The sequence below is a fragment of the Nyctereutes procyonoides genome, unplaced genomic scaffold, assembly GCF_905146905.1.
Source record: "Nyctereutes procyonoides isolate TBG_1078 unplaced genomic scaffold, NYPRO_anot_genome, whole genome shotgun sequence".
NCBI lineage: Eukaryota > Metazoa > Chordata > Mammalia > Carnivora > Canidae > Nyctereutes > Nyctereutes procyonoides.
Window position 1 is genome coordinate 32223653 of NW_026575132.1, and position 15410 is coordinate 32239062.

General features: G+C 43.1%; 1 protein-coding gene across 1 annotated transcript in view; it reads right to left on the reverse strand.

Annotated features, from left to right (window-relative positions):
• The window catches only part of VSTM4 (V-set and transmembrane domain containing 4), a 98569-nt gene that overhangs the window by 22358 nt on the left and 60801 nt on the right, over window positions 1–15410 (reverse strand). The window contains 2 exon segments of the mRNA XM_055345522.1: window positions 3119–3180; window positions 4916–5022. Of these exon segments, the coding sequence (XP_055201497.1) occupies window positions 3119–3180; window positions 4916–5022 (169 nt within the window).

Genomic DNA, 15410 nt, shown 5'->3' on the forward strand with positions numbered 1-15410 from the left:
TTAACTATAACAACATGCAAAAAACACGTTTTTTGGTGCTCTGCTCTCTGGGATATATCCATGGAGTGTCAGTACATAGCTGTTCCTGTTATTAACTGGGGTAAGATTTTGGATTAGAAGCAACAACTCCTGACCAACTCAGGGAGAAAGTAAGGTGGGAAAAATTATAAGAAAAATCCTTTCTCGAGGTAGTTCATAAATATCAGAACAAGGAGAAAAGATCTGAAAAAGGTACACATATACTCACAAAGATGCACAGTGATATGCACAGTTGAGGAAGTGAGGAAAGTTGGTTTAGCCTTTGTGTCCTGCTGAGTTTCCAAAAGCCCACCAACAGACTAGAGATCTATTAAAATCAGCAAAGACTGTACAGCTGCATTTGAGGACAAGACAGGGGTAGTCAATAGACCAGACTGGTGAGGAATTTCTGATGATATGAACCAGATAGGATCACACTGAATGGAAAGCCCACTGGAACCCACAATTCACTGCAGGCAGAAGAAGGCTCTCTTTGGAAAAGAGGTGAATCAGCCTCCCCAGAAGAATAGCAGGAGACATGGATACAAAACGGCATGGGCAGGGGCGGGGCTGAGCCAGGACAGTATGTCTGAACCATGGCCAGAGAGCCACCAGACCAAGGCTCCACTCTGAGGCAATAATCCAAATGAGCTGGTTAAAACCTTATGTTTTAGATTCAGAAGGATCAGATTCAAGTATGCATGACCTTGGGTTCCATCTTGCACCTCCCTGACTTTGCAGCTCAATATGCTCAACTGTAAAAGTAGAATGAGAGAACCTACTCCAACAGGGCTGGTGTTCAGGTTCATTAACAAATCTCCATAATGCTGGATAATGCTTTGTGTATGGAGGACATTGCAGCGACCAGAGCAGACAGCCTCCCTGCCTTGATGGGCCATGCATTTTGGTAGAAGGGAGAGGCAATCAACAGATAAATATAAAGTACATCAGGGTGTCTGTCATGAGGAGTGCCATCAGAGGGTGAAAAGTGTTTATATAGGATTTCAGGAAGGTTTCTCCATCAAGATGACATGTAAATAGAAACCGTAGGGGGTGAGTGACAAGCCACAAGCATAACCTGGAAAGAATGTTCCAGATTGAACAACTGGTGCAAAGGCCCTTCAAGAACATGCTTGGTATGTTTAAGGACTAGCAATGAGGCCAGTGTGGCCAGAGGGGAACAAAGAAGGGAGACAGCAGGAAAAATGATGTCAAAGAGGTAACAGGGGCTAGATCACATATGGCTGAGCTTTCATGACAGCTACTAGTCAAATGTGGTTTTTAAGCACTTAAAATGTGGCTCTGAAATGAGATGTGCAATAGGCATAAAATACACACTGAATTTTGAAGGTTTTGGAGAACAGAAAGCACGTAAAATATTTCATTAATAATTTTTGCATAGATTATATGTTCAAGTGATAATCTTTCTGCTATCCTGGGTTAAATAAACCATATTATTAAAATTGGTTTCACCTATTTCTTTTACTTCTTTAATGTGACTGCTAAAAAATTTAAATGACATATGTGGCTTGCATGATATGGGGTGTTATGGGCCACAGTAACGAATATGGCATTTACATTGAGCAACACGGGAAGTAAATAGAAATGCACAGAAAGTGCTCAGCATATTTCCCAGAACAGATGAAAAAAGTTTATAAAACTAGAATTCTATCCCCAGACAAATTACTCAAATGTAAAGGCAAATAAAGATATTTGGGGGGAAGACTTTGGATTCAAGAAAGAATAATAATAAAACTAGTAAATGTTTAGTTCAAATAAAATAACTGTTTAGAATGTAGGGATGAAGTTTAATGAAATCAGCAAGTAATAACTATTGAAATATGAAACAAAGTAAAATAAAATAGAATCTGAGGTAAAACTGGATACATTCCCAAATTCCCAACGGATCAAAGAAAAACAGGCAAAAAACAAAACAAAAACAAAAACAAAACAAAACACCTAACAAACAGGTATGGAAAGGGAAAAATAGTTAACTCTGTATGAAGGAAGCCTGGCAAACACCACCCTAACCAAGCTATTGCAATTAATGTCACCATCAATAAGACATATTGCCATCATGAATCCCTGAAAAAATGCAATGAGAAGGAAATATCACCTCTGTGTTCTTCTCCAAAATCCAGAACCTTATCTCTACTCATCAGAAAACCTCAGAGAAAGCCAAGTTAAAGAACGTAGTAAAAAATAACTGACTACTACTCTTCAGAAGTGTCAAAGCCATGAAAGAAAAAGAAAGACTAGGAAATGTCACAGACTGGAGGAGACTAAGGACACATTGACAATTAAATGCAATATGATAGCTTGGACTGAATCCTGGAACACGAAAAGAACATGGGTGGAAAAACTGCTGAAATCTGGTCAAAGTCTGGAGTGTGGTTAATGGCAATGTGCTTATGGTAATCCTACTTTTGACAAAGATACCATGGCTATGTGAGGTACTAACCCTAGGAGAAGCTGGGCAAAGGGCAGATAGGAACTCTCCGTATCTTTACAGCTCTTTTGTAAATCTAAAGTTATTTCAAAATAAATAGCTATGATATATTTTCTGTAAGGTTCTTCAGCAGTCTCTTCAGAGTAGTTATCAGGTAAATTTATATAAGCAGGTCCATATTCTATTTATACCTTCCAGAGTGTGGCTTTTTCTTCCTTGTTTTTGAAAATCGTAATTTTTTAAAAGATTTTATTTATTTATTCATGAGAGACACAGAGAGAGAGAGGCAGAGACACAGGCAGAGGGAGAAGCAGGCTCCGTGCAGGGAGCCCGACGTGGGACTTGATCCCAGGACTCCAAGATCACTCCCTGGACCAAAGGCAGGTGCTAAACTGCTGAGCCTCCCAGGGATCCCTGAAAAATAGTATTTTTAATGGAACATTGTTCTACTTGAATTTTTAAAAGCCACTCTAGGAACCAGATGTGAAGAAAAGATGGCTTAAAAGCTGACCCAACAAGAGAGAATGTCTCTCCTTGGGGACTAAGCACAAAGAACTTTCAGCATGTTTTGAATCAATGAAGGTACTACTTGGACCTCAAGTGTGTTTAAGGCTTGAAGGAACACCAACAACACAAAATATGATTACTCACCAGGGTGACTTTTCTTTGTGGTTTCAGCAGCTTCGGTTTATGGAATGTGGCAGCCACAGGAGCTGTGGAAGGATGTCAAGGGTTTAGCTTGCAATTCTTCCCAGGGCTCTTAATGCCCACATATCATGAGTATCATAGACACTCTGTGGAGACCCACAGATCCCTTCCTGCCCCCATGTAAGAAGTCCGGTTTCTGATTTAGTTATCACTGGGTGTCCCCTGATGGAGAGCAATCCTCCCCTGGTCCTTTTGTTTGTTTGTTTGTTTTTGTATATTTTTTATTGGAGTTTGATTTGCCAACATATAGCATAACACCCAGTGCTCATCCTGTCAAGTTCCCGCTCAGTGCCTGTCACCCAGTCACCCCAACCCCCCGCCCACCTCCCTTTCCACCATCCCTTGTTCGTTTCCCAGAGTTAGGAGTCTCTCATGTTCTGTCACCCTCACTGATATTTCCCACTCATTTTCTCTCCTTTCCTCTTCATTCCCTTTCACTATTTTTTATATTCCCCAAATGAATTGAGACCATGTAATGTTTGTCCTTCTCTGATTGACTTACTTCACTCAGCATAATACCCTCCAGGTTTTTCTTCAAATAGTATAAATCTTTTATCTTTTGCTCCCCTAGTCTTTGTACATGTCATCCTCTCCCATCAGCGAGGTCAATGAAACAACTCTGTGTAAAACAAACACTGCCAACTACAAAGAGGTCAGAGGACCAGGTGAGAACCAGGTGGGAACCAGGTATGTTTGGTAAAGCCTGAGGCTGGGAACTTCCCTGGGGCTTCATCCTAACTACACACTAACAGTTGAAGCAGTGACCGTGCCCCTCACAGCACCCCTGAGAGGTCATCAGAGGAGAAAACTGAGGCTTTTCTCTCAAGTATCATGTAACAAGTATTTCAATATTTTGGACCTTAAAAACTTGACCTTGAAAGTTGGGAAGACCTCACCTCCATGCCAGGTTCTACCACTTAGCTCTCTGAGGCTCACTTTCACCTTTTGTAAGGTAGGGTACTATCTACTTCTGATTGAATGAGACGTTGTGGCAGGATTCCCTGCCCCCTTCTTTCCCTAGATCTACACTTGTCATGCTTCCCAGAATGCCTAGGCCTTCCAACTCCTCTTTCTACCCAACGTGTATTCAGCCTGAGCACCAATGGCTTTCAGCAAAGGAACCCAAAGACTCTTAGGGGACAGTCCTAGGACTTCCAACTACATTTGAAATTCTTTGAGGTATGAACATCTCCAAAACTGGCCACAGTTATTTTAGAAACTATCTGTAAATGATCTTATTCTAAGACATGAGCAGTTCTCTTCTAGACAAACACTCCTTTCTCACCTATGTTACTCTACATTATAACTGGAATCAAAGACTAACCCTCATTGTATCCCCAGTACAAATTCCAAAATAAACTCTATACCTGGTTTACATCTTTGGAAATATCAGAGAGGCTTCATTCCCTTGAATGAACCAAGATTATGTTGATACCCGTTTGTCCCACCCCACCATGTGTAACCATGGTAATAGTTCAAAATGAAATACACTGTGGAATCAATCTGTGCATGTTGAACCCCCATCTGTCCACAAAGCCAGGCTGGGCCAATGCATCACCCCTCGCCCTGCCCCAGTGATGGGCAAAATCTAAGTGGGGTTCTCCAGGTCGTATAATCATGGGATGTCATGTCCTCCATCTGTCGTCTACTCCTCTTGTCCCAATCCCATTTCACACCTCAGACCCATTCTAGATCAGCCATGCTGGTTCCCACGTGGGTAACAGGAGGCTAGCTTCCTACCTTTGGCAGGGACTGCAGGAGGGACATCAGCCTTCTCCTTCTGCCTCTTGCCCTTCTTGGGTTCCAGTGGGGCCAAGCTGGTCACACTGGTAACAGTCTCCCCTGAGCTATAGAAGAAAAGAGTCCTGGTGAAGGCAAAAACAGGTTTGTTCCAGGGAAAGGGAAAAGAAGCGATAATTTCTGTGTGCTTCCTGACTATCTATGTAAGGTAAAGTCATCTTAGAGCTGGACTGGGATCACTCTGCGTTTATCTCCAGGGATGTCTGGAACTCTCATACTGACCTGTGGCTAAGATAAGGATGATGAGATGAGCTAGAGATTTATAATGTGCTGTTTAAAGTTCAAAGATCCCGGGAGAGATCCAGGGCCAGCTTGTCTACAGTTATAGATACAGAGATTGATGGTTTATGCTGGTTGCATCCACATCACCAGTAGGATTTACAATACTAATAGAAACTTCTGCTTGGACTACCCTAAAACCAAGATTCTTTGCATGTATTTTTGTGATTCACAGTCCACAAACAGAGCATCTCTTATGCAAGGGAGAAAGGACCCTGGGAGCTATACCCAGAAGTCTCCAGGGTCCCCATGCTTGTTCATACTTTCTTCTCCCACTATACCTTTACCTATAGTAGAGGGTAAGTGGCTTCATCGTGAGGAGGGCGGTAGTACCAGGTTCTTCCTGTTACCCAGAATGATGGTGCTGATAAGCCTTATATTGCAGGTAAGAAAACCAAGACAAAAAGAAGCTAAGTGACAAAAGTTACAAACACAGACCAGCTTGATGTGAAACCTTGATGCTACATGTGGGATGGAGCCCAGGCACTTCCTTAAAAGGTATCACTCTTATCTCAAGTGCATCATATTAGCTCCAGCAACCCATAGGGAGGTCCCTTTTGAATCTCTTGTCCTCAGGCACATGTTCCAGCCAGGAGGGATGCAGTTACAAGAGACTATCTCCCTAATACATTTCCATAATTTCCAGAAATCCCTAGGACTATGACCAACTGCCTAATAATCAAAATGAAAGAAGACAGTAAACAGTCATCACACAAGGGGAAAGGCTCTTATCTATGAAAACACGCTAAAGCTCCTTCACAAAAGGAATCCAAATTAAAACACACTGCACTTCCTTTCTCCACCTATCAGAATGATAATAATCACTTTGGAAGCAAAGCACTCTTTTGCCAAGGATGCAGGGAATCAGGCACTCAGAAATACGGCTGGTATAAGTGTAAACCCTTCCCGAAGGAGAATAACTTGGCAATCAGAATAACTTGGCACTCAGAATAACTTGGCAATCAGAATTACAGAGGCTCATACTCTGACCCAGCAATTTCACTTCCGGGAATTCATTCCGTGGATTATCTTTGCACGTGTATGAAATGTACATATCAGATTTGTCCTTATGGTGCTATTGTTGATAGCAACTGATCAGAAAGAACCCAACTGTCCATCAGCAGGGGACTGATTAAGGAAATGATGGTGAGTCCACAAATACACATGTGGGGTTCTCTGCAGCCACAAAGAGGAATGGGAAGCTATTTATGTGCTGATGAGGAAAGATACATCACTAAGTGGAAAAGCTAGGTGTGAGACAATGTGTTAAATGTGCCCCTTTTAGTATAAAAAACAGGGAAAAATAAAAATACATATTAGCATTTGCATACACATGCTTAAAGAAACTGGAAGTAGTCACAAGAATTCTAAAATAGTGGTCCCTGGGGCCCCTGGGTGGCTCAGTCAGTTAAGTGTCCAACTCTTGGTTTTAGTTCAGGGCATGATCTCAGGCTCATGAGATACAGCCTGGCATCGGGCTCTGTGCTCAGCGCAGAGTCTGCTTGGGATTTTCTGCTTCTCCCTCTCCCTCTGCCCCTCCTTCCACTTGCCCATTCTCTCTGTCTCAAATAATGAATGAATGAATGAGGGTGCTGAGAAACTAAACAGATGGGAGATCCAGCAGGAAGAATTATCACTATATATATATATATATATATATATATATATATATTTTTAGTCACTTATTTAACTTTTAACTTTTAATTATTAAGCCACGTGATTATACAATCATTAAAAACCATAATCATTGCAAAAGAGTTAAACACAAATAAGTATCTGTATACATTTAATGATCTTTTTTTTTTTTTATGATAGGCACACAGTGAGAGAGAGAGAGAGAGAGAGAGAGAGAGGCAGAGACACAGGCAGAGGGAGAAGCAGGCTCCACGCACCGGGAGCCCGACGTGGGATTCGATCCCGGGTCCCCAGGATTGCGCCCTGGGCCAAAGGCAGGCGCCAAACCGCTGCGCCACCCAGGGATCCCCTGTATACATTTAATATGAGAAGGTAGGCTATTCTAACAGTCCTAGGATTTTAAAAACGAAAAAAGACTGACTCGCATGTTGTGGGAAAAATTCCAAGAATACAGATCACACTGAGATTCCCCAAAGATGATTTATTTTTACTGGGAACTGAAACTCCAACTGGCCATAGGTTTAGAAGACAGGGTCAATTGTGTAAATTCACAAATAGCCCAAAGGAATGTGCATTTACAAAATGCTGACCATTAAGAAGAAACAAAGGATCAAAACCTCTCAGAATTGCCCAAATACACAACCACCTGTACGGTTTCATCTCATAGCTTTAAACTCTTGAAGTGTTTAATTCTTTCTTTCCATTATAAATTGATGCATGGTCATGTTTTCAAATGGTAATGACAGGCATGGAGGAAAAAAAGGAAAATAAATAAGTCTATCCTAACCAAAACACAACCTTCTTAAATATTTCTTTTCCTCTTTCTTGTTTAATTTTTTTTAATGGACTTCATTTTTTTTTTAAAGACAAGTTTTAGGTTCACAGCAAAATGGAGCAAAAGGTACAGAGATATTTTTCATATGTCCACTGCCCGCCCCCCCGCAACACCCCCACTACATGCACAGCCTCTGCCATCATCAACCCCCTGCCATGGTGGGATATTTGTTATAATTGATGAACTTACATCAACATGTCATTGGCACCCAAAGTCCGTAATCACCTTGGGTGAGTTCCATGCCTTTGGACCAATATATAATATATTCGCTGTTGTAGTGTCATACAGAATAACTGAACTGCCACGAAAACCCACCGTACTCCACCTATCCATTCCAGCTGCCCAGCACCCCCTGGCAACCACTGATCTATTTACTGTCTCCATAGTTTTGCCTTCTTCAGAATGTCATATAGTGCAATCATACACCATGTAGCCTTTTCAGAAAGGCCTCTTTCACTTAGTAATATGCATTTGAGTTTCCTGCCTGTCTTTTCATAGCTTGATAGCTCATTTCTTTTTAGTTTTGAATATTCCCACACTGTCTGGATGTACCACAGCTTATCTATGCATTCCCCTACTACAGAATATGTTGGTTGCTTCCAAGTGTGGACCATTATGAATAACACTGTCAATAAACATCCATGTTATGTTTTCGTGTGGACATAAGTTTCAACTCTTCCTTGATTTTTATATACTGGATGTTTTTTTTTGTTATAATGTATTCTAATTTCCCACCTTTCTTTTTGTCTAATCTCTATTTTACATATTGTTACATCCTCATACTTTTCCGGTGAGAAGATATGCCAAGATTTTCTCAGCCATTTCCTGACATCTAAGTAATATTTTATATATGAGTAATATTGCCATAAATATATTTGTGCATCATGGTTTTCCACTCTTATTTTGTTTTAGGTTAGAGTCTTAGGGGTGGAATTACTAGTTCATGGAGTATGACCATTTTAAAGGGTATTGAATTCCCACTGTCAAAATGATCTCCAGTAAGTTAGCACTACCTCATAGCCATCCAGTCAATGGACAAGGAAATTTCAGTTTCCAGCCTCTTTAACACCAGGTCTATCAGCTTTAAAAAGTTATTCGCTTTATGAATAAAAATGTGATCTCCCTTTTACTTGCATTTCTCTGACTGCCAGTGAGAATGAGCAGTTCCAGCATTTGTCTAATCGTGTTTCCTTTTTTATGAGTGACATATGGACATCTGCTACCATGTATTAGGGTTCTGAGCTTTTCTTATATATTTTCATGCACCTTTCACATCAGTCTGTCATGTCTATTGCAAACATTTCCCCCAATTCCTCTTGAATTTTGGCTTCCTGTTAAATGCACAGTGATTTGTTTCTTTTGCTAAAATCGTTCTGGGTTTTCTTTTTGTCTGTTGCGCCAAGCTTAAATCACCCTCCCCAGCCCCCACAGCCCTGCAGAATCAAAGACTTCCCCTTCCTCTTCTCTTTTTTTGGATTTTGTTCTTTAACTCTTTAGCATAAATGAATGTTTTCAGACATCATTTATATAAATGCATGCTATCAGGCCCAGGGCTTTCAGTAAGCTAAAAAAGATCTGCTTTGTCATCACTGTTTTCCTTCAAAACAGCAAAACTGCACTAAAACTAAATTTAGCTCTAATTCATACTTCAACGATGAGAATTCATATACAATGAGTCACCCCTATGACATGGCAGATAAATTTGCTCACAGAATATTAAGTCTCCCACTGAGCCAGCAAGACTGGTAGAAATTTTTGACAAAGAAAGTCCACTTTATGATTCACTTACAAGAAAGTTATTCTATATCTTAGATTCGAATGGAACTGTGTTTTGTCTCTGACACAAGGGAGTGAGCATTGCTAGAAGCAGTCAATCCAAAAAAGATAGACAACAGGCCAGAAACTCTGTCTAAATGAGAGAGCTGTGTGATTGGAAAGCAGTGCTATATGTGGAAAAAAGGGCTCTTTCCAGCTCCAACTAGGGCCGCATGGTTGGCACACGTGCGAGGCCTGTGTTGTAACAGGTAGAAGGTTCTGGCCAGGCCACCATCATGGGTGCCTCCCCCTCACAAAAGCTGGGTACCTCCATTCTGTGGCACATGGTGGTCAGATCTATGAATGGACAATGGACAAAGAAAGAAGGCCTGCCCTAAAGCAGGTTCCACTCAGACCAGAGAGGTGACCCTGGGCAAATAACTCACTTCCTGGGCTTCATCCCCCAATCTGTAAAATGGGAGACATACACTTGCCATCTATCACACGGGGTTATTATGAGGGTCAGATGGGCTAGCGGAGCCCAACTTAGATGGGGCATGAAGTAGCTCAGGAACACTGACCAAAATCTCTGGTGTGTGGGGATAGTGGGGGATGTTTCATGGTGTTACCCAGGGAGAACAATGTTGCCACTTGGGTATCTCCTGGCACCATGTCTTGGCCCTGAGGAGAGGGCTACAACTGACAACTTAAACTTTGATCAGAAAATCTTTCTGCCCAAGATTACAGCATGCCCTCCTATTGCTACAGATAGAGCGGTGCTCTAGAAGAACCAGCACAGCATACAGCAGGCAGGGAAAAAGAGGCCGCACCCCAGAGCAATGCACACCAGATGAGGCAGGCAATCTGGATTTTGCTAGGTATTGAACATACTGTGAACAAACTATATTTTGCCAAACTTTGGTATGAGCTATGTTTGTCTCTATCCTAGGCAAAACACTATAAAAAGTGTGTGATATCTATAATCTCTGACCCTCCCAGACAGGGAAATGAAGCCTCAGAGAGGTCCAGGCAGGAGACATGGGATCTGATCCAGGGCAGCCTGCCTCCTTGGCCCTGAAGAAAGGACTCTGGGTCCAGCCCAGACAACAGAGAATAAGAAAACTAGGACAAGAAGAGGATAAATCAAGCCAGATGCACAATGGCTGCTCTGGGCTTAAACTGGCACCCTAAAAAGAAGGTACTGAAAGGTCAAATTGACATTCCACTGCATTTAAGTTTGTACTAAATCTGGGACTGTTACAGCTGCTGAAGCCCAGCCTGGATGGGAAGAAGAGGGGCCAACCTGGCTGCTAGGAGCTTGGGAGGTGGGAGCTGTGGCACCAGCTGTGGCTGGTGTCCAAGACCAAGGGCCACCTGGGCCCAAGACTCGGCAGTGGAGGAGGGGGGTATGTTCTTGTGCCTGGAATGATCTGAAATGAGAGGTCAGCTGTCAAAATGGAGGTGGGAGGGGGTAGGCTGGCCATGTGGAAATTTGGTGCCTCTACTATATAGGTAAGAGTTTGGAGAGTAGAAAAAAACAACAAAACAGCACAAACGGGGCTGATCCCCTCAAAGAACATAATTATAACTAAGAATCATACATGCAGCCACATATAGCTTTCATAACTAAATGTGAGATCAAAGCACCCTCCTATTGAACCACAGTCCTTGTGGCGTATGAGTCCTCACCTCAGTGACCGTCCTAATTCTTGCCTCTCTCTGGGATAATACCAGAGGTGCAGCTAACCACTCATGCCGAGGGGCTTCAGTACATCCAGCCCTTGTTCCCCAGATGCCAAGTGTTTCCTATGGTCCAGAACAATCTTTGTGCCTCAATACAGGAATTGTGAATCAAAATGCTTCCTTGAGGTCTGTTTAATCTTATTTCCCATTGAATGAACAGTTGTCTTCATCCCTGGGCAAACAGCTGTCTGTCACATGCTGCAAAGGATTTTGTTGTGGTTTGAACTGGGATGGCCAGAGACACCAAGTGTTGTTTGTCAGTCAAACAAATCCAGCCCAGAAAGCCCTTCATGAATGGGGCTGAGGAAGACGTGCTGGTTCTGATCCTACCGACATCCCCCCAGCCCTGCTTCTTGGAGCCATCTCTTCCTAAGCCCTTCTTACTCTGTACTGTCTTTGAAAATCATTGTGTTAGCTGCCTGTCTTATCTGCAGAAATGTCCATGTGCTTCCTTTCCTCTTTCCCACATATCTCAGTTTTGACACTGATGATGCCTGATACGGGTCTCCAGAGGATCATGAGCTCCTTGCCAAACAGCTTTGTGCTCTCCTTCCCAAGATTTCACACAATGCACTGATCACCCCATAACCCTGTACTCTGCAATGTCAAGTCTGGAATCATGAAGGAAGAACACTGGTCTCAACAACCATGGCAGCAACTCACTGTCATTACCAGTTAAGGTCAATTATATCTCAATAAGCTGTAGGGAGAAGTGTGATTACAGCCTCTACCCATAGGCTGGCTGCCACTGAGAAAGGACAATGACTCATGCAAAAGGGCAAACTTCCTGATGTCTCGCTCTAGGCTTCGGAACGTGTTCTGTGGACTTCCCCTGCTACTGGACTACTCAAGGTCGATGGATACCACATGCCAGGGGCTGCTTAAAAGTTGTAGAACTCCACTCTCAAAGAGGAGCCAAGGGTGCCACTCACTCATGTGACTCTTGAAATGACTTTTCTCATATATGAGTAATTCATGCCAAGAATATAGAACCGTGTCTGCTATGCAATAAGCATTTAATGGGTCTCACTATTATTTTACCAGTATTATCATCATTACTGTGGAATCTCTTCTCAGAGTCCTTGAACAGAGAGCCAGACATGACAGTTTTCTGCAACGTGAGCCAGAACCGGTGCACCTAGAAAAGACTGGCAGACGGTCACGGTTGCATTATTTTCTGCTTCCATCGTATGATGTCTTTGCATGCACATTCCAAGCTGTGTCAGAATAAAGCTGCTCCTCTGTGAGGGAGTTGCCAAGGCATCTCTCTGTCCACAGCCTCCATGACCTTTTATTATACATGGTTTATACAAACCGAGAGGTTCTGCTGGGGCTTCTTTGTTAAAGCTCTTCCTTTGCAGTGCCTGCCAGCTTTGTGAAGTCTGAGCAGAGGCTTTGCAAGGCCACTGGTTTTGTTTGTGAATTTAAAATCTCAGAATACAGACTGGTAAGATGGGGAGGTGCTTCATTAATATTTAGCAGTTCCATGCAGTGTTCTCGTCTTGGATTGTAATAATGGCAGAGAGAAGTCACTGGGGTTACGTGCCCCACATCTTTTGCCTGTATCCCTGGGTTGAGGGTTTGTGTTTGGGTGAGACTGACCCCAGCCATCCTCTGATCACCATGCTTGGTTCATGCTGGCCCCTTAACACTAAGATGCAATAGTGTTTGCTGTCAGAAAGTGAGACAACTCCTTCATTAGGCTAGAAGGGAATGCACCTGCCACCATCTTTCTCTTCCTGAGGAAAGCCAGCCTGGCCTGAGGATATGCCAACCCTTGAAGGCTGAGAATGGAAGCTACCAACGTAATGACACTGTGTCTCCTAGACAGAACTTCCCAGGGGCCCATCCACCACAGCACCCCTAGTTAGATGAGCCAGCCAAGTCCCTTCCTAGGGAATTACATCTGTGCTAGCTTTCCTGTCACCTGGAATCAAGAGGTTCGTAAATAGTACAGAGGGCTAACTATTTATCTAATAGTTGGCAGTTTTATTCCTGCTCTTAGTCTGGGGAGACTAATTTGTGCTTTGCAGGGTTTTATGAGGATTAGAAATAAATCCCATCAAGTGTTCAGAAGTGAAGGTACAGGGGCACACGGTGAGTAATTAAGAGGAATTAGCCCACAGCCACTGACAATCTCACTGAATCCTTACAACAACCCTGAACGATAGGGACAAAGGCAAATTTGCACCCATTCTGTGGAGGGGAAACATTTCCAGAGAAGCCAAGTGGCCAAAGGCCACCAACCTGCTACATGGCATGGCTCCAGCTAACACCAACCAGGTGGAATGCTTTTCACATCATACAAGGAGTACCAACCAGGCTCCATCTCACAGGCCAGCCCTCCTCGTGCCTGCGTCTGCCTGGGGGCCCCAGCAGGACACTGAGCCTCAGAGCTGAGGTGGGAGCGCCAGAGAGGAGAAGAGGCACAGCAGGGATATCAGGGATGCAGGACAGGGGCCAAGAAAACACAGTGCCATGTCTGCTATCCCTGCACTCACCACCTGGCTTGCTTGGGTGACTGTGGCCAGAGGGGAAGGCACTCAGCATGTATGTGGGGTAAAACCAACCAAACAAAAACAACAATGGTTGGAGCCTTTGCAAATTGATGCCTATGAGCAGAGCACATGGACCTTTCAAAGTCAGGAGGACGGAGGGCAGATGAATGGCTATACTCTTCTCTCTTTTCCTTCCATTGCCCCAACTTTCTGTAGAGTCTCCTCCTTATTCACCTGCATGAATGCCAAAACTGAAGCAGTGACCAGCAAGTCTGAGTCTCCTAGCATGCCTGGGACAGTGCATTAGCCCTGGAGCCAGGTGGCCTGGGCTGCCATCCCTCGCTGTTCCACCTCTACCCAGCAAAGACCCAACCACCATCCACATTCTTTTTTTTTTTTTCATCCACATTCTTTGTGTATCAGTTTTCATCTGTAGAATGGGACCATCACTACACCCACTCATGGGGTTGTGGTGAGGAATGAAGAAGATGGTGTGTGGCAAGGCTTAGTCCCTGTGCTCATCTGGCATCTGGCCCTGCCACCTCCTCCTGCCTCTTCTCCCTGGTGCTCTGCTCTGAATTTCTAGAGCACCTCACTCTTGTGGACCAAGTGCCTCTAGACCCCCAGCCTCTTACCCGCTGAACCTCTTTCTCCCCACTTCTGTGCACTGCCCTCCCCCAGTCCCCTTCTGGAACACTCTTACCCCTTCTTCTATACTTCGCCCAAATTTCATCTCCAGGAAGTTTCCCTACTATTCACCAACCCCGAAGACGGGGTTAGGAGCACCTCTTCTGGGTGCTGGTGTCAGCTTTGTGGGTACCACATGGGTCTACCACAGTTTTGCTTCTCTAGTTCTCCCATTTGACATGGCATGGGCTGTGTGTTATTTCATCCTTGCCCTAGGGCCTGACAAGAAGTCCTTTATAGAGGAATCACTCATAAATATTTCATAAGTATGATCGAATAATAACAGAACCACTTGCACAGAGCTCACCATTTACCAGGACAGTTAGAAGCACTTTATACAGACTAATTCAGTCAATCCTCCCAATACCACTATGTGCTAGGGCTATCTTTGCCCCAATTTCATCAGAGAGGTAGAAAACCTAGTCAAAGGTACATAGCAATCAGTGCCAGAGTCCAGATTTGAAACAGCAGCCTGGCCCCAGAATCTTTAAACATCACAGATTACCTTCCACAGAAGAAACAAATTCTGTAATACTACCACTCTGCAATATTATGAAAGTGAAGCAAGTAGTTACATATCTGACTTTAGAGTTGATATGTTTACATTCTCTTTGAAATCATTTCTGCCTTCATGCTAAGATCCTGAATAAATCAATTATTAATTAAATCTCATAAATTATTAATTAATTCTTTGACTGCAGGGGTATGTTTTAAAAAAAAATCTGATGGTTCAGAAAAAAATTAAAAAATGCTTTCAACTATGCTCACAAACCACAGTAATCCTGTGCCTGTAATTTATCCAACATATAGTCTATGCTCCTGTTTATCCATGAGAAAGCACACACACCAGAAAACATGAAGAAAGCTCAGATTCCTTCTGTCATAACTGCTGTTGGCATGGGGAATACGTTGTCCACTTCAATGTCTCCCATTTACAAATATTTTATTATCTCAAACTCATAAGAAGAGGTCAAGCAACAGGTCAGGAAATCTACTGACTAGG